Source organism: Notothenia rossii (assembly GCF_949606895.1).
Source record: "Notothenia rossii genome assembly, chromosome: 7".
Taxonomy (NCBI): domain Eukaryota; kingdom Metazoa; phylum Chordata; class Actinopteri; order Perciformes; family Nototheniidae; genus Notothenia; species Notothenia rossii.
This window is the reverse complement of record NC_136905.1, coordinates 63,088,189-63,114,710: the sequence shown is the minus strand read 5'-3', so window position 1 is coordinate 63,114,710 and position 26,522 is coordinate 63,088,189. Positions and strand designations below refer to the sequence as shown.

Below are 26,522 nucleotides of genomic sequence, written 5' to 3'. Positions count from 1 at the left end.
GACAAGTTCCGCCCGCTGTGAAACTTTTCTTGTTTCCATAGCAACAACAACTTCCTGTCAACAGCGTTAACTCGCCTTCAAAATAAAAGCATGCCAAATTACACTTAAGACATACAACTGCAACGAAAGTAACAAATACAATGCAATATCCTTTTCAATTTCAAAGAACACAAATAGGCTCATTTACAGGTGTTGTTTTGTGTGGTAGAGGGTCGCTTTCATTGATGCATTTTGCACCCCGGGCCGTTGTTTTGATATTCCGCTGAAGTATACGCTGTGAAGTAATAATTGGAGGGAAGGGGTGGGGGTGAGAGGGCCTAGGTATAAAATTCACGGCTCGCCACTGGGTAATAGGATAAACATGGTACGGAAGAAACAAAGGGGTCCAATCGAGAAAAGGGAAAACTGCAAAAAAGCTAAATAGGGCCTCTTTAAAGGCTTTTATTTGGAAATGTGGAGGGATTCTTTGTGTTGCACTTTGCACAATGAATATGTGAATTGCTTGCACAGGTGTAACATTGAGGCCTGTGTGTAGGCATCAACTGAAGTATTTTCAAGTGAATTTGAGGTGTGTGTCACTGTTCATATACATTTATGAAAAGTGGACATTTGCTTTTATATGCTAAATAAAGTCAGAAATGTTTTGAAATTGCTTTCATCCCTTTGGTAACAGCAAGAAGGAGAAAAATAAAATAGGGGGGCAAATTTTGTCAGGGCTTAACATCTTTTAAAATGGTTATTAACTAAGTGTTATGGTATTTCTTTAGGACCCTGCCTTTTCGTCTCTGTTTTATGTCTGCATATAGAACATAATGAGAATCAGAATATGAAATACTTTAATATTGCCTTTAAGGATATGGGGTTATGTTATGGTTGCTCTATTTATAATACAAATATCTATAATCATAGAATACAAAAATATATAAATGGAAAATAGAAAAATTAATTGTGTAAAAATATGTGCACTGTGCTGTAATATACAGCAACTACAGCAACAATACATTAAATATAAGCAACATGTAAAATGATGAATACTGCATTATATATACAAATACGGTTGGAATAGTAAAAATAGCATCATGAATGAAATGTACAGTATAAATACAGAATCACTAGCCAAAAAAACCAAAACCATAGTAATCTATTTGATGGCTGAACATTATGCAGCCCTTTATTTAAAAGTAGGGAAACATCAAATAATTTGTATGCATGAAGAAAACATGCATCTTTTCACCCTATGCAGACTATAGCTTCTTGATAAATATATCCATTATTCATGACGGTTTAAATTGGGACACAGAAGAAAGCACCCCCTGTCTTGAAAGCGGTAGCAGTATATTTCCATGTTGCTCTTAACTAGGTGCATTCCCTTAGGTCTTAAAGGAGTACTTTGGTGTGATAAGAAAGAGTGCAGGAGAGACACTAGCTCCGCCAAAGTTGGAATGATAAACTTTTTTCCCACAGAGAAATAAAGGATTTCATAAATTAGAGCACAGCGGATCCTCTACGTGCAGAGGTACACCCTGAGTCGCCTGTGGGATAAAGCGGGTTTCAGTTTCCTCCGACAGAAAGTTTACAGTAGCTGCACTAACAAGCAGTCGTGTTTACCAGCCCTGAGGAAGGCCTTGTCAGAGCACAAGAAGGACAGTTTGGGTCCCTTAGCTTGGCCTGATCAGGCTTGTTCGACTCAGATGCGCCTGATGTAGTGTATCAAATGCAGGCGAGGCCCAGGGGGACAGGAGTCGACGTGCTGCCAGATTGGCACCTGTCCAAATCCCTGGCACTCAGTCAGAGGGTTTAGAGGTGCTCCTCATGAAGATGATAACCGGCGCCAAGAAACAAACTGCAGCGGGGATGAAAGACACACACACACACACACACACACACACACACACACACACACACACACACACACACACACACACACACACACACACACACACACACACACACACACACACACACGTTTTTCTTTTAGCCTATTTACCTCGTTAACATAAACAATACTCATTACATTGACACATGCATTATTTTTGATTAAAATAATGGTTGTTGGTAATGTATTAGCGACCCCCACAGATGTATGATTTCACTGCGTCCGTGGGAGCTCAGCTCCCATTGGCTCCTGTTAGAAATTAAAATCAATGTTTTGATGCTGTAATGTAGCTTAAACATACCGTCAGTTTAAACGCTCTTTTATACTGAAAAACCAGAAATTCTTGTGCACAAGCAGTTAAGCTTTTATTCTGAAAGTCCTTCATCTACGGTTAGCATTTAGCATGTGGCTAATATACGATTTCCTAAAGAGGTGAATTGAGAAGCGAAACGACTTGGAGTGGTGAAAACCGAAGCCTACTGATTTAACACTACAACGATAGATGTCGAGATACTACCATGTTGAATATTAAATGAAAGTACAGTTTATTTGAATACATTATTGTTTACAGACGAGAGTAGCATGTGACAACATCCGGAATGACCGGAAACCAAACGAGCCGAGAAGTATTGTTTAGAGTATTGATTACAGCGTTTAGAATGTTTTAAATGAAAAGTGATGAAAGAGAATATGAGGAGAAACGGCGTGTTAAGCATATATTGAATGTGAAAAGAACCTATCCTCTGTTTAAATGCAATAACGGACATTGGAGACGAGGTGAGCCGGCTGGCGGGGAGGAGCCAGCAGAGGATATATATAGCAGCGCCGGAGGAGAGATCCGCTGTCTTCTTCTTGCTCAGAGGAACCAGATCACAGCTGTTTTCTGCCGGAACAATATTCTGTCTGTAACACTACCGCGCCTTTTTTAATTAAAGTATCCCATTTGAATCTTTTCAGAGACTCCATTTAGTCTCATTTTAAAGCTTCTCTCCTGGACGCGAGAATAAAGAACATATTTAACACTCCCACATAAAGGCCCAGATACACCGGCCCGAAATCGGCAGTAAATGGGAGTCGGGCCGAACATGAGCGTGGGCACGCCCTATTCGGAGTGGTGTGCGCAGCACCGTCGGGTCTTTTCTGCCGACCTGACGTCTTTTCTTGAATCGGCGTCGGGAACAACACCGGAAGTCAGACAAAGGGATAACACTGATTGGCTGTTCAGCTAGCGAATCAGTGCATGAGAAGCGTTAACGGAAATGAGGGAGGTAAACAAATTATTTAAAATGGAAGATGGAACACACACCGTTTCTATTTCACCTCATCGGTTTATAGAGCTCCTGTTCGTTCATGTTTTCAATGGACGAGAGTGAAAATGGAAAGAAAAACGCTATTTGTTGTTTGTTTATATCACGGAGTCTGTTCTTCTTCTCTGTCTTCCGGTTTTTCCGGTTGTTGCCTCCTTTGAATGATGAATACACACTACCGCCGCCTGCTGGTAAGGAGAGTTATTGCCACTCACGCATACGCAGTTCATACGTGCTCAGCTCGGATTTGCGGTGTGTTCCAGTGCGCAAAGTCGGCAAATACGCAGGAGAGTCCGGTGACGCAACAGTCGGTGTCGGCGTCGGCGAATTCTCAGGTGACTGGCCGGTGTATCTGGGCCTTAACTCGAACCCTGGGCATCACCATAGAAGAACATCTCTGCTTCAAACCACATATTGACAATCTCTTAAGGAAATTGAAATTAAAACTGGGATACTTTTTTAGAAATAAGGCCTGCTTCTCCACAAGTGCGAGGAAAAGGCTTGTAGCTGCCACATTTTTGCCACTCTTGGACTACGGGGATGTTGTGTACATGAACGCCTCAGCCCACTCCCTTCATCTGATGGACGCTGTTTACCATGGGGCTCTCAGGTTCATAACCAACTGTAAACCCCTCACACACCATTGCACGCTGGACGCTTGAGTCAACTGGACATCATTATCAATGCGCAGATCACTGCACCGGTACAAACTCATCTATACCGCTATGCTTGGACTGCTGCCCCTCTACATATCCACTTACATATCACACAAACAGTACAGCTATAGACTACAATCTCAAAATGACATCACTCTGTCCGTCCCCTCAGTCCGCACGGTGCTTGGGGAAAAAGCCATATCATACTCTGCCCCCTCGACCTGGAACACACTTCAGCAGGAACTTAAGCTGACCACTTTGATACCCATCAGCCATCACGGTGTTTAGTGTCCTGTCTGTCAGTAACTTTATGTGGTAGTGTTACCACTGAACAGGTCTCTCTTGAAAATGAGACCTTGGAGGTTTCTCAATACTCAAATTTCCCCTCCTCGACTCCTTTCCTCGACTCCTATCCTCGAGACTTCACTGTAAAAACGCAAACTTAAAATTGTTGGCCTGAAAATAATTTGTTTGTAAGGTGAACAAAAAATATTGAATTGAGTTGCTTACTACATTAAAGTAGTTATCTCGACTATCTTTATTATGTTGTTTGTTTAAAGTGTGTGTCATTTAATTAATTCAGTTGGCAAAACTTAAAAATCCAAGGTTAGAGTTCAAACGAAGTTCTTTGTGTATTCTTCGAGCTAAGAACGGGGTCTCCAACAGAAATCTGCAGGGGGTTTTCTACAGTATTTCGCTTTTACATGTTCGGCAGTGGCACTTTGCTGTTCTCAACGGGACTGATCATCCTCAAGGTGAGCACTTTGTTTGAATGTTGTATTGAAATTATGAATATAGAAAATGACTGATTTAAAGTGTAACATTAATTGATTGCGAATTATTTAGTTGATTGTTTGTGAATTATCAGTTAATGTGGCACTAGATCTTTGTTTGTGGTACATTAGCCGAGTTTAACATTAGCTAGCTAACGCTTCTCTTCAAGAGGAAAAATGTTTTATCATGTCGGTCTGGCCCTAGACTTCTAAGGTATGCTACGATGGACAAGTGTAGCCAGAAACGTGGTCGGCTGTTAGCTTAGCCCATATAAGATGAATATCAGTGGCAGAAAAATATAACTAAGAAAGGGGGTTTTAGCAATATTCTGGCAAACCGTCTGTCGGCCAGAATTGAGGACATGCGGGTTCTTATTATACATCCATGCATGCGGGTCTGTCAGGTAGAGCCTGGAGTGAGGGAGCAAACCAAGCGTTAAACTGTTTTATTGCCAGAATATATGGTAAAAGACGGACTGCATAATTAGGGGAGGATTACCGTGAGTTAACGGATCAACTAGAATGTAACGTGTGTGTGAGGGAATCAACCGTTTAAGAGCACGATATCAGCAAACATGTTTTCACCGTAGCTCCAACGATATTATTTTAAATGTTAATGTGAAATGTTAAACAACATTTAAGGTTAAACGTGTTACAGCTTCATAGATCGACATGTCTGATAGGTGGTAACAGTCATGTCTCTGTCCCCGTCAGTGCAGCAGACCGACGGAGACGAGACGACGGAGTGTGTTGAAGCGGCCTATATGAACAACTACATTCTCCGGTTCAGGTGGCGACTGGCGCGCTAACGGAGCTCCAGGAGGGAAAACCTTTGCGATGCTGAGGTTCGGCTGATTTGCAAAGGTATGCTAACATGGACGTGTGTTGCCTGCCACATGGTCGGCTTTTAGCTTGAAAAATATACGATGGTGCATATTAGCGTTAGCATAGCCAATCTCCATTTAGACAACACTCATTTTAAAAGGTTTTTCTCCTGCCGTCTGTCTGCAGACTTGTCAAAGCATTAGTTCATGGTTTTTACTAACCGGTATCAGTATGTTGTTACTTCGGCATCATTTTGAAACGTGTATTACAATTAAATCACGGTCAAATATGTTCATTTTTTTGTAGTTGTAGCCCCCTTGCCAGCGATTCTCTCTTTAGTTTAGCATACTCAGTCCGACTCAGCCTGGTTGTTTGCCCGCTAAGAACCTCAATGTTATGGGGTCAGAAAAACTGTTACGGCTAGCCGGTTCTACGCCAAGTGGAAACGCAACCAAAAACGGGCCGCACGGCACGCTTAAACCGGGCTGTAGTGGAAATGCGCCATTATTGTAAATCACCTCCGCACCAGCCTCTCGCCTGGGCATGTAGACATGCCTATTTTCTTAAAATAGCTGCTTCCTGTTACATATTGTGATCTCTCTACCTTTGTAATAATCTATCCTATACAACACATCCATTTAAGTTGCCTTTTAAGAACGAGCCATCAGCGTTATGTCAGCTCATATAAGCCGTTTTTTTTATTGATTTTAATTTTATAAAAGATACGTCAATTCGATTAATCTTTTTTTTTTTGGGATCGAATATAAATGTCCCTTCAAATTCCCATCCATAGTGCATTTCACTGCCAGGAATATTCAAATATATTAATGTTTTCAACCCCTTTGGCAGCATCATTTTGGACCCATTTTATATCCCTCATGCCAGGTCGTGGAACAACCAAATTAATCTTGATTTGATATCTGCCGTTGCTACAGCAAGGTTATTTCGGCTATAAAGTGTGTTTAAAAACAAATAAGATACAATGTGTTACAGCTCCTTAGAGTGACATGTCTGGTTATTGATAATATTAACAGTTGTCTCTCTCTGAAAAAAAAGAGATCATGGTGGCACAGGAAAACTATTTAAAGACTTAAATAAACACAAACTGGCTTATTTATTTTTTTATGTTTTTTACCATATTAGGCTGCAGGTATATATCAGCTACTTTGTATTTTATTTACATTCCACAAAGAGGAGGAATGAGAATAGATGTTAGGACTGCCTTCACATGCCACAGTATTTTTTCTCCTTAAGTTTAGTGTTTTATTCCGTTATAACAAAATAGCAATAAACAACGGTTTCCTTTTAATGCCATTCTTAAATAAATGCAACAAGCTGTAGTTTTTGTAGACTGTAAATACACCAACTATATCTTTAGTTCATGATTTGTGTTATCAAATGTTTTCTGCGGCTACAGATATGTATTTTTTGTGGAAATGGGGCTGAAATGGGGCTGTTGTGATAGTAAAGGTTGCAGACCCACCATATATATCATACACAGTTTGTGAATATCTATGTAGGGCTGAACGATATACCGTGTCATGGCGATAACCGCGGTATGCCCATGCGCGGTTTTCACACCACAGGGACGTGCGGTTTTATTAATTTTTTATAATTTAAAAAAATATATTAAAAATTAAAATTTGGAACTGCGATATTAAGTAGGTACATTAACTCAAACACGTCATGTTTCAATTATTTTTGCTGCTTGCTAGAAAAGGAAAACTTGCCCCTCTCATGTCAGGGGTCCTTGAGTGAGTGACTTGCAGGGTCTGCATCACAGCAGGCCCTGCCCCGCTAGTTTGCAGACGATCGAAAACACGGTAAAAAAATTAGCGCGGCACAGGGGGACGAGAATGAAGATTTAATTCGAAAAAGAAAAGCAACATCTGCCATCTGGGATTATTTTGGTTACAAAAAGCTTGATGTTGACCAAACAAAGGTACTTTGTAGACAGTGCCATGCAGTTGTTTCGGCAGCCCGAGGCAACACGTCGAATTTACTTGCCCATTTGAATAGACACCACAAATCTCTATATGACGAGTGCAGAGTTAGATCTGAATGCCTCCCACAGCGAAAACAAAAAACTATTTCAGATGCCTTTGCCGGTGTTACACCATACGAGAGAGATTCAAAACGGCATAAAGACATCACAGATGCCATAACATTTCACCTGGCAAAAGACATGGTACCAATTTACACCGGTACCAAAGAGGGTTTTAAGAAAATTATCCGCTCACTTGATAAGCGGTACGTTATACCGTCACACACCTATTTTTCTCAAGTCGCCATTCCCGACCTGTACGAGAAATGCAGGGCAAAAGTTGTAACAGAGCTGTCAAAAGTGGAATACTATGCTGTTACAACGGACTTGTGGTCCAGCCGGACAACGGAGCCGTACATAAGCCTGACGGTGCACTTTATTGATGAGGACTTCGAACTGAAAAGTCGCTGTTTGCAAACGGCATTTTCCCCAGAAAATCACACAAGGGAGAACATCGCAGCGGGGCTGAAAGAGCGGTGGCTGCTTGGGGCCTGGATGAGACACGTCAAGTCTGTATAACAACAGACAATGCTGCAAACATGGTGAAGGCTGCCTCCCTGAACGAGTGGACCAGGCTGCAGTGCTTTGGCCACAGACTTCATCTTGCAGTTGGTAAGCTACCCCCGCCCACGCTTTATTTACTAAGCTGTGTCTGTATCGAGTGTTTTTTTTTTTTAAATAACCTTTATTCAGGGAAGTGTAACAGAGTAATGCTATCTTTTTCAGGAGTGCTTAACATCCTGTCCTGAAATGCAAGTTTTCTTAATTTGAATCAGTTTCATAAATGTTATGTCTAATGGACATATGTGTTCATGATGACTTATATATATTTACTTTTAATTCATTGACAGTGCGGTATAATGAGACAATAACAGGCTACAGATGCGGAAATATACACACACATATATTTATATAAATATATACAATTTCAGAATCAAACAAGTATGAGAGCACTCTCATAATAACGTAACACAATCAGAGACTGGATATATCCCCCCCTCTCTCTGGTCGCTGAAACGGGGAATTGAAATTACGGGCCAAAAGTTGTACAAGTATTAAAAGTAAGCATATGACACCAAACCAACTGAGACCCGTCTGTCCACACACACACACACACACACACACACACACACACACACACACACACACACACACACACACACACACACACACACACACACACACACACACACACACACACACACACACACACACACACACGTATCTTATGTGGATAAATTGTTATGTGGATAAATTGTTATGCTATAATATAAATAATATATAGATGAACTCAGACGGTTGCTAAAAAACATCAGGTAGGATTTTCTGTGAAATGGCAAGATGGGTGGGAAGAGGGAGGGACGGGGTGGCATGGGAAAGGGATTCCCTATATTTTTTTCTTTTTCTTTTTGTATTGTCTATATAATTTGTATCTGTATAAATCCCTTTTGTGAGGGCAAAAAAAAAAAAACAACGATAAAAAGTTGTTCACAAAAAAAAACGCAATGTATACCGCAGGGGGAAAAAAAACGCAATGTCAGTTTTTTTCAAAACCGTGCAGCCCTATATCTATGTATTGCAGCAAAAAACTGTGAAAGGTAAATTGACCATTTTGGCTCTTTAATTCTAATTACAGATATCATATGAAATGCAAATATTGTGATTTCGTCAGCTCAAGTCATGAGAGTGTACTGAGGCACCATCGACTTCGGCACGGAAGAGGAAATCACTGGCCCTGTGCCTACACCGACTGTGTCTGCACCTTCAGAACCTATGGGGCATTGAGGTCAAACCTCACCAGATCCCACTGCAACACTGCATCAAGGCAAGACACCTGCACCTTTTTTTGTGAGCTATGTGACTTCAGAGAAAAGTGTACTCAAAAGAGGTTTTTCACTCATCTTGGAAATCATTTAAAAAAACAACAGACTGTGAAGTGCCCCTTCCTCAGCTGTGGATTTAAAACGAACAAATGTAAAAGCTTTGGTTCACATTGTTGCAGAAAGCACAGGAACACAGACAAAATAAGGACGTGTTTAAAACTGCATTCTGAAAATGAGGCATTTGAAGCTCAAGATATTATATAATAATACACAGCTGTGCAAGTCAAGATTCAAGTGAGAATGGCACAGAAGAGTATATAGAAACAGAGACTCTTGAACATAAAATTGCATCGCTTTTTCTGTGCATGCAAAGTGTATTGCATGTTTCTAAAAGTGCGTGACAGAAAATTGTTGACGAACTTAATGATATTCTGCACTTCTCTAAATATCAGTCCTTTCAAACTATCTAAAGAGGTTTTAACTAAACATAGTATTGAAGTAGATGATTGTGTTGTTCAAGACATTAACAACGCAATATTCAAAACAAATCCACAAAATATAACCACTGAAGCAAAAGGTGCACTCTCTACTGATTATAGGAGGAATCTATATTTTAAGGAGCACTTCGGTGTAATTGAGCCAACTGAATTTACCTACAAGAAAACCCATACAAATACTTTCGTTTATGTGTCAAGTTTTAGAAAACCTATTGAGGGATTCAGATTTTTCAGCAAAGTTAGTGTTTAATAACGAAAATAAACCTGGTCAATATCATGACGGCCACTTTTTCAAAGTAAACAAACTTTTGGGGGTAGAAGAGGCACATATTTCTATTGGATTGTATATTGATGATTTTGAGGTACGTAATCCTTTGGGGACATCTAGAACAATTCATAAGATCACGCCGTCTACTGGGTTGTGCTCAATTTATCAGCAAAGTTCCGCTCCACTCTACCCTTGATTCAACTGGCTCTTCTTGGAAAAAGTGTGGATGTTAAACTATTTGGTTACGATGCATTTCTTTATCCGCTGATCAAAGATATACAGTCTTTAGAGAGGAATGGGGTGTATGTTGAAGTTCTTGATAAGTTTGTAAAGGGAACAGTGTTTTGTGTCTGTGCAGATAATCTCGGGGCCCACAGCCTAGCAGGCTTTCATGAATCTTTCAATGTTGAATATTTCTGCAGATTTTGTTGTCTTAACCGAAACAAAAATAGCCACTTCTGAGGCAAGGTTGAGAACAGTAGAACAGCACAACGCCTTCGTGGAAGAGCTTAAATAAAGTGATAAAAGTGTGAATGGTGTTAAACAAGCATGTGTGCTAAGTAACCATTTGACCTATTTCCATCCAGTTACTGGGTTTCCACCTGACATTTTACATGACTTTTTTGAAGGTGTTATCCCAGTAGAGTTATGTTTGTGTCTCAAAGACTTGATTAAAAAAGGATTCATTACATTCGATGGACTGAATAGCCGCATTAAAGCGTTTCCATATAAATATTCTGATAAAGTCAACAAGCCACACCAAATTACAAAGGCAAGCTTTGGAAGTCAAAGAATCAGTGGCAATGGACATGAAAACTGGAGTCTATTAAGATTACTACCAAATCTCATTGGGAGCCGTTTTCCAGAACAGGAGCCCTTGTGGGAAATATTGATGGACCTTGAAGAGATTGTGGAAATCATTGTCACTAACACAATATCGGAGGAAATACTGTGTTAACTGGAGAGTAAAATATCTGACCATCGGAAGCTGCTACTTGATACATTTCCTGACTTTAAGTTTCTGCCAAAACATCACTTTATTGAGCATTATGTTCACCTCATACGTTGCTTTGAACCTTTAGTGGACTTGTGGACTATGCGATTTGGGGCCAAGCATAGCTTCTTCAAGAAAGTGGTGCATGATGTTTTCAACTTCCAAAAATGTTCTTCTTACACTCTTCTAAACATCAACACATGATGGCGTATTATCTTGATGGCAAAAACCTGTTCAAACCAAAACTGTACATTGGCAGTGTTGACAAGGTAAACATATCCTCATTGGAGGAAAAATTAAGGGTGGAGATAAAAAAAGTATCCACAACAAGACACTGTGTCCCTTGCCAAAGATGTTCATCTGTATGGGACCCAATATGTAGCGGGAATGATTGTTTCTGCTGGGCAATGCAGTGGTCTGCCAGATTTCTACAAAATACAGTACATTGTGGTCACCTTTGAGAACGTGTCCTTTGCAACTAAGAAGCTCTCCTCTTGGTACATGGAACACTACAGGTCTTACAAAGTTATTGAGAGCGCCTACACTGATGCAGAGATCCTGGATCCAGAGGTCTTGAACGATTACCATCCACTGACTGTATACCCAGTAGGAGGAAAGTTGATGGTGACCCCGAGGTCGTGCCTGTTACATTGAAAGTGATGGTATGTAATATGGATGTGGATAATCATTGTTTATATTGGACGACATTGTTTTTGGAAGAATACATAATGGTGAAATGGTGTCACACACTCACCCATGGGTGGGTGAGTGTGTGACATGGGTGTGTGTGTGTGACATTGGTGTCTTATTGGTTCTCTTTTGACTTCTGAACATATGTATCAACTTAGTGCTGTTGTAACGTAGCGCTCTGTTTATCATGGTAGCTAAGTTGCCAGCCCATTCACAACTTGGGGTTTCTTTTTTTGTCTTCACAGGCTTTATTGCTGCGTGTCATCATACATCCAACACTAATCCAGAAAGTTCTATTTCGTATATGGCTTCGCCCTCTAAGGCTATCGCTATTGGGTAATCCCCCTGCACCCCCGCGCAGCACTGAAACACTTGTAGTCCACGCCCACCCGCAAGGTGGGCCCCACCCTCGGGCCTACTTCCGGTATAAATAGGAAGGTGGCCCGGCAATCTGCTCCCATACAACATAACTTTTCTTCAGCTATTCGTAGAGCCAGTGGGGCCCCGCACTTAGAGAGCTGCGCCATTTACTCATAGAAGCTGGGGTTACAGTAGGTAACCTCAGTTCTATTTCGTATATGGCTTCGCCCTCTAAGGCTATCGCTATTGGGTTAAGGTTAAGCTGGCTCCCTGACATCACTTACCCCGACAGGACACCCAGTACAGGGTGTGTCAGAGAGGAATGGGAGACATCCCTCAAATAAAAATGAATAAATGAACAGGGGGAAGACCAAGATGCAGCCGTGCACGGCGCCAGGCCGCCGTGCGCGCCACATAGCAGGACAGCGCGCGAACCGGACAGAGGAGATGAGATGTGGCTTCTTCCTCCGATTTATGAGAAGGCGGAAAAAACCCATCCAGGGTGATCACTCTTGACCTAAAAGAGATTGTGATGACCTTTGGCATAAAGGCTGGGTTAGGCTGTAGCACAGCCGAACTGCCATCTCCTTGGATCCGGAGGCATGACGGGCCCACAGAGAGAGCGGATAAATCACTCACCCTTTTTGCTGATGTTAGAGCCAAAAGCAGTACTACTTTGGCTGATAACATTTTAAGGGGAACCTGCTCTAACGGTTCAAATGGGGCTTTGCTTAGTGCTCGTAACACCAAAGCCAGATCCCACTGAGGCGCCAGTGCGCGTGACACCGGTCTGAGTCTTCGTACCCCTTGCAGAAAACGTTTCATCAGGGGGTGACTGAACAACGTCCCGGCTCCGAAACCCACGTGACAAGATGATATGGCAGCCGCATATACCTTGATTGTGCTGAAAGCCAAATTCCTGTCCAACAACAGCTGGAGGAATGATAGCACGTGAGGCAGGGGGCACGTAGTGGGGTCCAGGCTTCTTTCTACACACCAGCGCTGGAACGCTGCCCTTTGGCTGTGTAGGTCGCTCTGGTAGACGTGGCCCTGGCGCCTTGAATGGTGCGTACAACATCTTGAGAGAGACCCAACCTCTAAGTGTTCCCGTTCAGGGGCCATGCCCATAGGCGCTGGCCTATCACTGGGTGACTGTAAATCGCTCCCTCCACCTGCGAGAGAGTGTCCCCGTGCCACGGAATTTCCCACGGTCTGCCTGACAGCGTATGCTGTAGGCATGGAAACCAGGAAGCGCCCGTGCGCTCCGGGGCAATCAGGATCACTGACAGCCCCTCCTCCTGCACTCGGTCCAGAAAACCGGGGAATCAGCGGGACTGGGGGGAAGGCGTACAGCAGTCCCCTGGGCCATGGACGATGTGCGAACGCGTCCACCCCCACGGGGGGGAGGTCCCGCGCTGAGAGGGAGAACCAGAGGGCGCATTGCGCGTTCCCGCGTGCGGCGAACAGATCCGCCTCCGCCCTCCCGAACCGGCTCCAAACCTGGGCGATCAGCTCGGGATGTAGGCTCCAGTCCTCCTGGCGAGGACCTCCTCTGGACATGAGGTCTGCCCCTTTGTTCAACTCGCCGGGCACATAAAGTGCTCTGATGGAGAGTAGGTTCGCCCGCGCCCAGATCAACAGCCGTCTGGCTGTGTTCAGAAGCTGCGCTGAGCGTACCCCGCCCTGGCGATTGATGTAGGCTGCCGCGGCTCTGTTGTCTATGGGAATCAATACATGTTGATTCTGCAACAGTGAGGCAAAAATGCTGAATTACTCTCCGTACGGAGATCAATTCCAGCACGTTTATGTGGAAGGACATATGAGTCGGCCACTGTCCCCCCACTGCCCGCGACATGCACGTTCCTCCCCACCCTGAGAGAGATGCGTCTGTGAACACCGAGATGTGTGACGTAACTGCCCAGGGCCACACCCTCTGACAGGATGTGGGGACTTTTCCAATAGGTTAAGTCTGAACCCACGGACAGAGGGATGACCACCATGCGCCTCCTCTGTCGCACGGGGTCAATGCGTAGGCGAATAAACCACCTCTGGAGTCTTCTCATGTGAAGGAGACCCAGGGGAATCACCCCGTGGTCGGCTGCCATCATGCCGAGCAGCCGCATCACGGAGAGGGCTGTCACCACGCTGCGGGGTGTGACGCGTCGGAGAGCTGTCAGCGTCTCCATTCTCTGCCGTGAGGGTCGCGCTCTCATGCGGGCTGAGTTCAATTCCACACCCAGGTAAAAAATACTCTGGGAGGGAAGAGGACAGCTCTTTTTCCAGTTTATCATGAAACCCAGCTTTGACAGATGCGATATGAGCTGTACCGTCTGTAAAGCCACTTCCTCCCTGGAGCGAGCCATCAGCAGCAGGTCGTCTAGGTAAAACAATACTCTCATCCCTCCTCTGTGTAGCGGCTGCAATGCCGTCTCTACACACTTTGAAAAGGTGCGAGGAGCCAGGGAATAACCGAACGGCAGACGGTTGTACTGGTACGATATTCCCTGGAATGAAAACCGCAGGAATTTCCTGTGTAGTGGGATGATGGGTACGTGGAAGTATGCATCCTTTAGGTCTATAGAGGTGAACCAGTCTCCCTGGTGAACACACGAGCACCCTTTTGACCGTCAGCATGTGAAACGGCCTTTTCATTATTGCCTTGTTGAACGCTGACAGGTCGAGGATGGGTCTCATTCCCCCCGTTTTTTTCGGGATAAGAAAGTAGCGGGAGTAATACCCCTGATTTTCTTCCCCTCGGGGAACCCTGGAAATAGCCTCTTTCAACAGGAGTTCCCGTAGCTCTGCTTGGAGCGCCCGACACTGTTCCCGGGATGACAGGCGTGTCTCCTGTATCCCGTTGAACTGTGGGGGGGGGGGAGGCGAACTGCAGGGTGTACCCTCTGCTGATCAGCCTGCTCATCCATCTGTCCATCAGACACACGCGCTGCCACTCCGAGAAACACTCTGAGAGCGGGCGCACATGCTCGAGATGTGTTGTGGTTGTCATGATGACGAGCCACGCCAGAGCCCTCGCCGCCGCTGCCCGTGAGGCAACCCAAGGTGGGCCTAGAGCGAAAGGGCTGTGAGGGGGCGCGTACATGCTCAGAGGATGAGTGGAGGTGTGTGCAGTAATATCCACATGAGGCGTTACCACGGCGCTCATGGGGTTATTGTGACCGTGTGTAGGTGGCATATCTCGGACAGAGGAATGCCGCGAGGTCTGTGGTTTAATAACCGAAAAGTTATAACCATCAGGCCTCCGCAGCGAACCCCGCTGCCTACTGGGTCATTCTATGAAAACGTGCCATTTTCCATTCTGAAAATCAGATTTTCAAAGTATTACTTTTATTGTCTTTAAGGACTTGTTTGGTTTGAGTAGACTCTTACCTGTCAGCCTGAGATGGCACCACATATTTTTCTATCTTATTATTTAATTATTTTCTGAAAATAATCAACATACAAATATGTGTTTTGTCAATCGCGTTACCAACACCAAATTGTATTGTAAAGTATTTGAAGTGACATTTCAAATTTTAAATCTGGTGTATTATGAAAGATACATCATCCCTGTTCACATTCAGAGTGTGTATAAATGAAAATAACAAGGAATATATTTTTTTTACATGGATGGATATGCTCAAATGCATATTGGCCAAGCCACTGTAAGTAATTTTTTAGGAAAAATCATGAAAAAGGTAATATGTTTAAAATCTTATCCAAAATCCTCCTAATGGGGAGTATTGTTATATTTTACTTAACCTTAAAATAAGATATTTGGCTTTTTTTATTTATTATATATTTAGAGTATTCTAAGAGTAACAGGTTTGACAATAGAATATTTTTTCAGGAGACGTGCTTATTTTAAGACTGTATGTAGGTGGATTTGGCAGGGGAAATTATTGAATCCATACATGTAAAAAATGTTATTTAATCACAGGATCATGTAGATAACATTTCATCTCAGGAATATCTGACGAAAAACAGCAGAGCAGCCTCTCCTTAAGCAAATAGCTGCAAATAAGAAGTAACACAGGAACAATAACAGGTAAATAAACAGGATATCTGATGAAAAACAGATAACAACAAACTTAACAAACTGATAACATCAAACTTAACAAACAGGAAGAAACACAGGATCATAACAGGTAAATACACACATAAGTAATGATTTAATTAGACTTAGTTAGTTCTGCCCAGATGTCTTTCTGAATTTCGACATGCCGACATGTGACGTTCTGGGGTGCAGGAATGAGCCTCACAATATCATCCAGTAGGTACCAAATTTGATCGTCGCGGGTGGGCCAGTAAAACCTGTTTTTTCCCAGACCTGCATGGTGCATGCACTTCACTTGTACATTGGCTTCATCTTTTGCCAAAATGATTCCAGGGTACGCTCTTGATCATATGTAATGACGCACCAGCTTCCAACCATGTCATTTTGACTCCAGTCAATGTCCTGGGTTCCTTTGTGTGGCTCTTTTTGGGGCCTCTCAGAGATGACTGGTTGAGGGTTTGAGGGTCCAGGTTCCTCAGCCTGGATAATCTGGCATCCCCTCGACAGAGTGGGGAAGATGAACTGCCGAGCATTGTAACAATTACAGGACATGTTTTTATGTGTGATACACATGCAACTTGCATCCCTGGTGATCAAGTGGCCTTTTTGGTTGGTGACCACCTGGTGAATTCTCATGGTCCCTGGGACCGGTGGAATGTTCTCTGGCATGAGAGAGTGAGCTTCCTCAACTCTCTCAGCCTCCACGTAAAAGAGCTTCACTGTGGTGCCTGTTGTGATCAAAGCACGATAAAGTATGTCACGCCCATGACACACAAGCTGATCTGCCAGTCTCTTTAACACTCCCCCCACGCCATCAGGGGCTCCCTTTCCATGGCTGGCCTCAAAAAAATTCCATGAACTACTCATGAAACCTCTCCTGTACAGCTCTGTACAGAACAAAAAGAAGTTTCCCTTTTGCCTGTACTGTGTACATGGCCCATCACTGAAGAAGTGGGCCACAGACACGGTTGGATAATTGGCCTGAATGAAGTTTAATACTGGGTCTAAATGCTCCCAGATTGCTGGTGGACCTTTGTACTTGCATTCTGAGATGGTACAGAAGCAGACAGGGCTTTCATGTCCACCAACATACAGCACACCGGTATGCATGGTCGCCTGTTGGTGCGAGAAATGCACAGATTGGATCTCTGCCCATTTTGCACACATAATTCTCTGAAAAGTCCACATGGATAATGCATTCCTGTGAGGATAGACTTTTCTTCAGTTCTCTGGAGAATGAGAACTGCTGCTTAATGTTGAATATGTGCCTCTTGAACTTGTGAAGCAGTAGGGTGAAGTGGTCAATGAGATCCAGTAAGGAGCTTTCAATTTGTTTTTTGATTGTCACTTTGCATGACACGGCCTCCTTTTCTTGTGGCCTGGTCATCTCTTTCTCTACCATCCCCCACTCTGTGTATGTAACACGGTCTGAGGGGTCATAATCAGCAGCCAGTGGGAAGCTTTTCTGGTTACATGAAGAACACTCTCCATACATACACTCCTTACTGTCAGTGCTGCAAGTGACCTCCTCTGTGAGCCTATCAAGATTTGTGTGCGTCAACAAATTTAGTTGCTTCAGCCTGTCGACAACAAAGCCAAGATTCTCGTGGACTTTACACATGCAGGTATCTCGGTCCTGCATGGTTGGGTGTATAACCCAAAAGGGACGGAGTCTGCAAAAGAGAGCGTAGGACAAGGCCCTGTGTGGGTTTTCAGATTCAAACTTCTTGTGAAGATTTTGAAGTGAATCAACAAGTAACCTCTTTTGTTTCTTAACACCGTGTCGAGTCATTGTCTGTTTTTTTCCAGTCGTCACGCGACTGACATCATCTCTGACATAGAACTCTCTAATTTTGGATTTGAATGCGTTTGGGATGCGGTTCTTATCTTTAAGGGTGAAGGTAAGTGGATTTACTTCTAAAGTCTTCCATCTTCTCCTCGGGAACCCAGTGGCTCTTTGTGCATATTTTTGGAGGCGGTATTTTTTTATTATTTTCCCAGAGAGCAGTTGGGAGATAACCTGTCGCTCTCTTTCACCGTGTGACTCTTTATATCTATTCTTTAAGTCCCTCAAAAGTGCTGTGTGAAATTTGAGTGTTCTCCGTGCGTCTGACCGCTCAGATGGGGTTCTCAGGTGGTGCTTGGCTGTAGAAGATGGGGAAGCGGCTTCATTCTTCAGACGAAAAAACCTTTTCTTGTACTTCTCTGTCTTTTTTCTTTCTTCTACCAACTTTTCCTTCACTTCCTCAAGTTCAAGTCGGAGGCTTTTTCTCTCCTTCTTTGATCTTAATTGCCCCACACGACGTTGCCTGCAACACAATGAATTGCTGATTAAATAATATTTCTAATTGTCATCTATGTATCCAATCTATCTTTCTCTCGCTCACTCTCTCTGTCTCACACTCACACACGCTCACTCTCTCTGTCTCACTCACACATACTTTCTTTCTTTCTTTCTGTCATTCACTTCAGGTAGTAAGCCATAACCTCTGTCCTTGAACTCTAACCTTGAGGGCCCTGGAGCTGGCTCTGGCTCTGGACTTAGGGGAGGGGTCATGCACTGCTCTAAGGTAGTTGTATGTTGTGCCTTGGCTCTTCTGGATCTTGCCTGTGCTTCTCTCCAGTAGTTCTGCTTGGATTTCCTCTCCCTTTCATCGAGTTCCCTAATAGATGGCCTTTTGCCGGCAGCCTTGTCCCTCCTCGATCTATCCTTCTCTTTTTCTAAATGACTTTTTCTTTCCTCAGGATCAGCATCCCTACGCTGCCTGTATCGGCGCTGTTTTTCTGCTGGAGATAGAGGCATCCTAACAAAAGCATGTAAAATACAAATGCATATTAAATCACCTTTCTTGTTCAAAATAAGTAATTTCATATTATATCATATAAATAACATTAATAATAACTAGAAGCACTCAGAGAGCGCAAACCTCCGCCATGACCATGTCACTGATGCCATAACATCTACACGCCATAACATCTACACGCTGATTCAGATGACCACCAAAATTGAATCACTTATTCCTTTTGTCATTTCCAACAACTCCACAAAACAAACACACAAACACAGAAATCAGGCGATCACATAACCTCCTGGGCGGAGGTAATAATTATGTATTGTATTAATAATTCTGGTTTTGGACACAGAATAAATATTGGAACATGGCAGGGAAAGGGTTAATAGTAACAGGTTTGACAGTAACAGGTTTGACAAAATAAGTTTTTGGCAGCCATTACTTGCCATGTGGTTCACACAATGACACCACATGGTGTGCATTCTAAAGAGGCTAAAATGCATTTTTATATGTACATTTTAATTTAAAGTGTTTAACTTTTTAATACATGATATTATGGTAACGCGGGTTGACACACTATGACCGTCCCCTTCAGTCAAACTAAACACAACTCATTGAAAATTCATTAAAAAAATAGGAGCACTTACTTGTCTGTTTGTCAGTCTTGAGAAAAGGCATATGATGTCACTTCCTGAAAATGATGTCACTTCTGGGATGCTCATTGCCCCTCAAGGGGGCGTGTTTATTCAAAGTAACGCATTTGACGTAAAACGTAGGGACAGTTATAAAATTGAATTTTTTTCAATATTTCAAAAAAGTGAAGAATAAAATACATGCGTCATAGGTTAACTAACAATTGAGGCTTTTCATATATAAAAGTTTTTTTAAGATAATTTGGTTTTATCCTCTTAAAAAGCCAGTTGTAATGTAAAAGTTTTACCGAGGGACAAGACATTTTGACCATATTTAACAGATATACAATACAAAAATCTTTAAAATAAAAAAATATATAAATGTATGAATTTTTTTAATGAACTTTATTTGTTTAACATATAATAACAACTACATTTGTTTATTTTCTGATGTTAATACAGCTTTTATACAGCTTAATGGGGTAGTTTTTGTGTCAGGGACACAAAATGGCACGTTTTCATAGAATGACCCTACTAATCAACAGATTGGAGGCAGCTGGCGTAGTTACTGCGCTCTGTAACTTATTAACCGAAAGATTAAAATGTGCAGGCTTTTGTAACGAACCCTGCTGGCTATTAACCGATAGGTCATAGGCAGCTGGTTCACCCAGATTGGGGGATATGTGAAACACATTTGAAACTGATGACAAAAGGTTGGAAATTAAGCTTCTTTTATTTCCTTCACACTCCCCCCCCAAACCGTCAGGGCCGGCTCTGCTTCCTCGGTGGCTCTCGTGGAGCAGACAACGAACGGGAGTACCTCACTCCCTTCTGACCCCCCGTCTCCACTGGTGGGGGGGCGGAGGCGCGGGACGGTGCCCCTGCTGCCGCCGACGGGCGAGTCTGCCGCCTCGGCTGTCTCTCTGCCTGCCGCTGTGGCCGGGTTGGCCGCTGCTGCTGCTGCTGCCGCTGGTGCCGCTGCGGCTTCGCCGCAGGCTGGAGCCAGCCAACGTGCTGGCGGATATCATCCGCCTGCTCCGCTGCCGCTTTCATGGACTCTACCATGGCCAAAAACTGGGGTCCGAACAGCCCGTCCGAGCTGATCGGAGCGTCCAGCAAGACCTTCCTGGCCGGCTCTGTAACAGCCGCCTGTTGCAGCCAGAGGTGGTGCTGGATCTGCGTCATCCACGCTTCAATCCTCGCCTGGGAGACAGCCACGGACGCGCACAGCGTGAGCGCCGTGCTGGCCGCCTTGCCGATCTCCTCCGCCTCCTCTGGAGCAACGGTGGTGGACCGCTCCACCAGCGTAACCACCGAGTTTGCCAGCAACGCGATGTTATTCGCCGCCGCAGATGCCTGAACCGCACACTGGTGCGCCCGGTCAGCCTGGCGGGCAACATACTGGTCCTTGGGGGAGGCCAACACAGGGCGCCGTCTGGCGACCAAGTTGGCCTGCTTAACCCCAAAGAACGCTGTCAAGCTCGGCTCCAGAGCGGGGGTGGTTGCGAAACCCTCGTCAGTGAATCCCTCAACCTTAGTGAAGGGAACAAAGGTGGCCACCGGAGCCCTCAGGGTCCTCGGGTTCGCCGCAGCCCCCTCCTGGTACCTCCTAATGGCTGGGAAGCGCGGCCAGATCCGGTCACTCCTGCCCGTCTGAACCCGGGAAAAAACTCCGGCCATGTCATCAAGAGCTACCCTTTCCCGTCCTAGGGGAACGAGGAGACCCTTGCAGGCTGCCGCCTTACCGATGATTTCCGGCAGCTCCAGCATGATGCCCCCCAACGCCGACAGTGCCGTGGCAACGGAGAAGGGGACCGCGTGCTCGGCCGTGACACCCGTACCTCGCTCCGACCCCGTCTCCCCCGTCCGGGGGAGAGGGGGGAGTCGTCCGACTCCTGCCCAGCACTCGGCTCCAGAAACAGGCTGTCGTCCCTGTGCTCCTGGACGGGCCAGTCGTCCTCCTCAGCTGCGGCCGCTAGAGCGTCCGCTCTTCACTGCCTGTCGGCTGATGGGAGACGGGCAAATGCGAACACGCGACCTGCTGGTTGAGAGCCGCGTACGCGTGCTCTGGCCCCAGACAGGATTCGCATATCGCGTGTAGGTCATAGCTCATGATGTACCCCGTTTTACATGAGGGACAATCACGGACACAATTGTTGCTCATGACTTGAATTCCTTTCCGGTTGCTGAAGAAAAGAGGGAGAAGATTGCCGGGCCACATCTCATCTCCTCTGTCCGGTGCGCGCTGTCCTGCTATGTGGCGCGCACGGCGGCCTGGCGCCATGCACGGCTGCATCTTGGTCTTCCCCCTGTTCATTTATTCATTTTTATTTGAGGGATGTCTCCCATTCCTCTCTGACACACCCTGTACTGGGTGTCCTGTCGGGGTAAGTGATGTCAGGGAGCCAGCTGTGCGCCTCTCTCCTGCCTTTTGGCACGCAGAGAGCGGCCCATTTCCCCTCTTATAGGAGGGATATTCCTTTTTCCTCTAACACACTTTGTACGGAGTGCCTGGTCAGAGTGAGTGACGTCAGGGATCCAGCTGTGCGCTCTCCTGCCTGTCTGCACGCAGAGAGCTGCTGTTCCCCCACTACGATTGCAGGACGAGGTGGGACTTTCGTCTCTACTTTCTCACAGCGGCCGGTATGTATTGTTCCCAGCCTTCACCCCGTCGGGAAGATAGGCATGTTTTGCTATGTTCCAGGTACGGTGATGAGCCATTACGCATGGCACATCAGGCAGGGGGGTGTTATTGAGCAGGTATGTCTGTGCTTCTAGTGCCGGGCGGACCCAGTGGGGCGCAGACTACATCATGCTTCGCCCTTAACCCAATAGCGATAGCCTTAGAGGGCGAAGCCATATACGAAATAGAACTGAGGTTACCTACTGTAACCCCAGCTTCTATGATTAAATGGCGCAGCCCTCTAAGTGCGGGGCTCCACTGGCTCTAAGAATAGCTGAAGAAAAGTTATGTTGTATGGGAGCAGATTGCCGGGCCACCTTCCTATTTATACCGGAAGGATGCCCGAGGGTGGGGCCCACCTTGCGGGTGGGCATGGACTACAAGTGTTTCAGTGCTGCGCGGGGGCGCAGGGGGATTACCCAATAGCGATAGCCTTAGAGGGCTGCGCCATTTACTCATAGAAGCTGGGGTTACAGTAGGTAACCTCAGTTCAGCTGACAGAGGTCCCTGAATCTTTCGAGGATCTGCAAACTCAACTACGGGAAAAACTTGGACTGAAAGGTGATTTCTCCATACAGTATGAAGATCCACAGTTCAACAATGGACTTTGCAACTTAATGAACATTGCAGAATTGCCTGCCGAAAGAGGTGTCCTGCATATCTGTTGGCATGAAGCCGGATCACCAACGACATCGCAAGCATCCTCCATCTCTTCGCTCGATACAGAAAGTCTCAGTTCCTCAGCCTCTTCGCACAGCTCATCTTCAATTATTTTGACTGCTATCTGCGTCTCGGAATGGCCTTCTCCATTTCCCATCCCGTCTTTCGCATATGACGTAGAGTTAAAGCTCCGTCAGGGCAATGAGACATTTGAAAAAACAGGAAAAGCTCTTAGTGTAACAAGAGACATGAAAATGGACATTTTAGACAAGCTTGCACAAGCAATGTTTGCTTTGAAAGCGTACCGTGATAAATATCAGAGAGAGACAGTTTCTTCTGAGCTCGTCAGAAAATATCCTTGCCTGAAAGAGCCCGGTAGTGGAACAGGACATCAAGGGTGGACAACGAGCATCAAGTTCAAACTTGGTAATTACCGCTCTAAGCTGCGGCAGGCGGGATGTAATGAGGTCAGCGTGAACCGTAAAAGGGGAAGGGATGAGGATGCTGATGGTGGATTTACTTTGACCAAAGCCAAAAGAGGTGAAGTGAATCATGTGCCTGATCATCCAGACAATTACAATGATGATTCACTTGAGGAGCACAGAGGTATACTGGTGACTGAAATGAAGAAGAGAAGCAAAGACATGGACCTCATACGAAGCAAGATGGACCTCATATTCTCCCTAAGAAGAAAGGAAGTTGTTGAGGTTCAAGCGATGGTGATGGAGATCCAGGAGAGATGGCCTGCTCTCTTTCTTCAAGAACAGGCAAGACAGATTTCCTTTGAAATATTATTTATTGTCTGTTTTAGTGCTTTTTAGTGTCATCCAGTGAATTATTCAGAGTGCTGATGTGTAAGTGATAGTTAACAGTACTATTATGACAACAAATGTTTGAGGTCTTTTTGGCAAAACTTTTCAAATTACACATGCGAATTCTAAATGGATTAAGTTTTTTTTTAAGATACAGTGACTAACAATATAAAGTAATTGTAGTGGCCATTTCCATTATTCACAGGTGAGTTGTGGGAGTGATCTTACGCAGATATTACAGTTTAGTTTGACTTTTATTCTCTTGAGTTGTACAGTACCAGTTTTTCAAAATAGTACATTACCCTTAATCCAAACAAAATAAACTGAAATGCCAACATCAATATAATTGGCTTCTACAGTACTTCTGAAAGGACTACAAATTGTCATTCATTGTATTAATGCTTTGTCTTTATGCTATTTTTGTGTACCACAGATTTGCTATGAGTTCCTTCGAATAGCCACCAAGGACCTGTTTGGGACATTTACAGCAGCCTTGGATGAACACTGTCCTCGACTGATAAAGCTGCATAGAGCCAGGAAAGGAGCCTTCGGACAAGGGATGGAAAACATATTGGATTCTCTTAATGAACAGGTAGCTTTTGTCTTTAATGTCGTAATGATCATTTACAATATTCTTAAAGAGAATAAACAGGTGCATCTCAATAAATTAGAATATCGTGGAAAAGTTGAATAATTTCAGTAATTCTATTTGAAGAGTGAAACTTATATTTTATATAGGTGCATTAGACACAAAATTAATTATTTAAAGCATTTATTTGTTTTAATCTGGATGACTACAGTTTACACCTTTTTTATAACCCAAAATGCAGTATCACATAATTAGAACATTTCACCAGACACATTTTGAGACAAATTACTCGAAAAATCTTTGATTTTGAATGTCAAATGTGAAGTTTTCTGTTGCCTCAAAAATGCACTTCTCGTAACTCAAGAATAGATGTGAAAGTTATTAAAAAGGTTAAAATCCATTTATATCTAAAAGGGGTGTCCTATCTTGTAAAAGCATCATATTTTGGTACTTACTTCACTTTTACCTCGTCAACAAAGTTTACATAAGTCCTGTTTAATAATTCAATCTCTCTTCCATCAGGTTCAAACAACTATTGCAAAGTTATTTTGTTCAGAGAAGACTTGCCATTTTAAATAAATCACAAATGGATCCTGACTTCTGAGATTCTGAAATGACCCTTTAATCACTCATTTTAACCATAAATCCTAATGCTCTTTTTTTCTGATTTAAAGACATCTGACATTGCACAGCAACGAATGAGAATGTGTCTGGAAGGTCTGCCCTTATTTGTCCGTGACAGTGCACAGAAGCTCTTCCTGAAATGCCTGGTGTGTACAGTATGGTTGTCCATTAATCATAAGTCTACGTTTAATGTCATACAAGTGCAGTTATTAAGTTTTCCTATAATCATAGATAAAACTGTTTTGAAGATGAAGCCCGATTCTCAGGATAAATACTAGACCTGCTACATAACTACTAGTGAACTAGTTGTACAATAGTTAACATTTTAACAGTAATTATTGTGTCATTGCTGAGCAATCAAACCAGTGTTTTATTTGCAGTTATATAATATCCTTATTTGGTAAATAATAATTGCTTATCTGCTTTCTACATGCAGGACACTGATCCGGAAGAAAAGCAGACTGCTGGTGTAAAGATGGGAGTCCTCACTGTTATAGTAGATGATGGTGGACCTACCCCGTCTCAAATGGTCCACAGTATTGCTGTTGTTTTGGAAGAGACAATTCTACTCTCGGATCTGCCAGACATCCCAACTGCATTTGTCTACCTTTTTGGTCTACTCTATGCCCTGAACATTGAGTTTCCAAAAGAACACAAGTACACTTTTGAGACTGTTCAGCACATCTTCATGGGACTTTCCACCAATTGCTCACAGCGGGTCAGGAGTTTGAAAACAAAGTTCTTAATCTAAGTGAGCATTGGCAAATTCAAAAACTGATTCACAAGATGTCCCCATATCATTTTCCTGCTTTCACCGCTGTTTGTGACTTGAACATTCAGTTCCCAAAACCAAACTAACCCAACTACCGCAAGTTCTTTATCTTTACAGATAAAATGTTAATTAGTGACATGAACATCTTGCTACATTTCCAAAGACATGTTCTCACTCTTAGGGCACAAGCACCTTTTTTCTCGAACATTATTTCACATTTTTCTCAAGCTGGCTTGCATACTCGTTGTTGTAATATTGCAAGGACTAGTTTCTGCCACAATTGTTGTCTTGCAGCTGTTTTTTTTGTATAAAGAGCCATATGAGTAGTGGAAGAGTTGGAAATGGTGTGGTCCCTCAGAGTTGTGTTGGGAGAAATCACTGGCTGTTTACATACCGTTTTACAGATTGTTCGTTTTAGTTATTAAACACTAACTTTGGCATATAACTTTGCCATTTGTTATTCCATAGCTGCTATTGTTTTGACAGCAGGTTTATTCAAAGGGTGGTTTGCACATTTTTATGGAACCCTAGCCTTATGGAAGACTTTTAGTGATGGTGTATTTTCAATGTTGTTAAACATATTCAGTATCATTGGAAATCTTTGTTTTTTACAGTATTTTTATAACAGAAGTTTGTAATAAAAATCTGAACTTTGTATATGTTTGATACATTTTCTGAAACAAAAATATTGACTTTGCACAACTTTCACTTAATGGAATTGTTAGTATGTAGTACTCAAAATAAGAAGTTTCTTTACATATGAAAGGTACATTTTCTAGACCAAAAATAAT

General features: G+C 43.6%; 1 protein-coding gene and 1 long non-coding RNA gene across 2 annotated transcripts in view; one reads left to right on the top strand and one right to left on the bottom strand.

Annotated features, from left to right (window-relative positions):
• Nucleotides 1-1,123: 1,123 nt before the first annotated feature.
• The window catches only part of LOC307013758, a 37,668-nt gene continuing 12,269 nt past the window's right edge, over nucleotides 1,124-26,522 (bottom strand). The window contains exon 3 of the long non-coding RNA XR_013801053.1: nucleotides 1,124-1,843. This is a non-coding gene — a long non-coding RNA (uncharacterized lncRNA). The remainder of the gene's footprint in view (nucleotides 1,844-26,522) is intronic.
• On the top strand, nucleotides 9,168-26,386 carry LOC307013989 (uncharacterized protein). Its single transcript, XM_079641646.1, has 4 exons — nucleotides 9,168-9,306; nucleotides 24,180-24,338; nucleotides 25,010-25,105; nucleotides 25,396-26,386. The coding sequence occupies exons 2-4, from the start codon at nucleotides 24,306-24,308 to the stop codon at nucleotides 25,708-25,710; spliced, it is 444 nt and encodes a 147-aa protein (XP_079497772.1). The 5' UTR covers nucleotides 9,168-9,306; nucleotides 24,180-24,305; the 3' UTR covers nucleotides 25,711-26,386.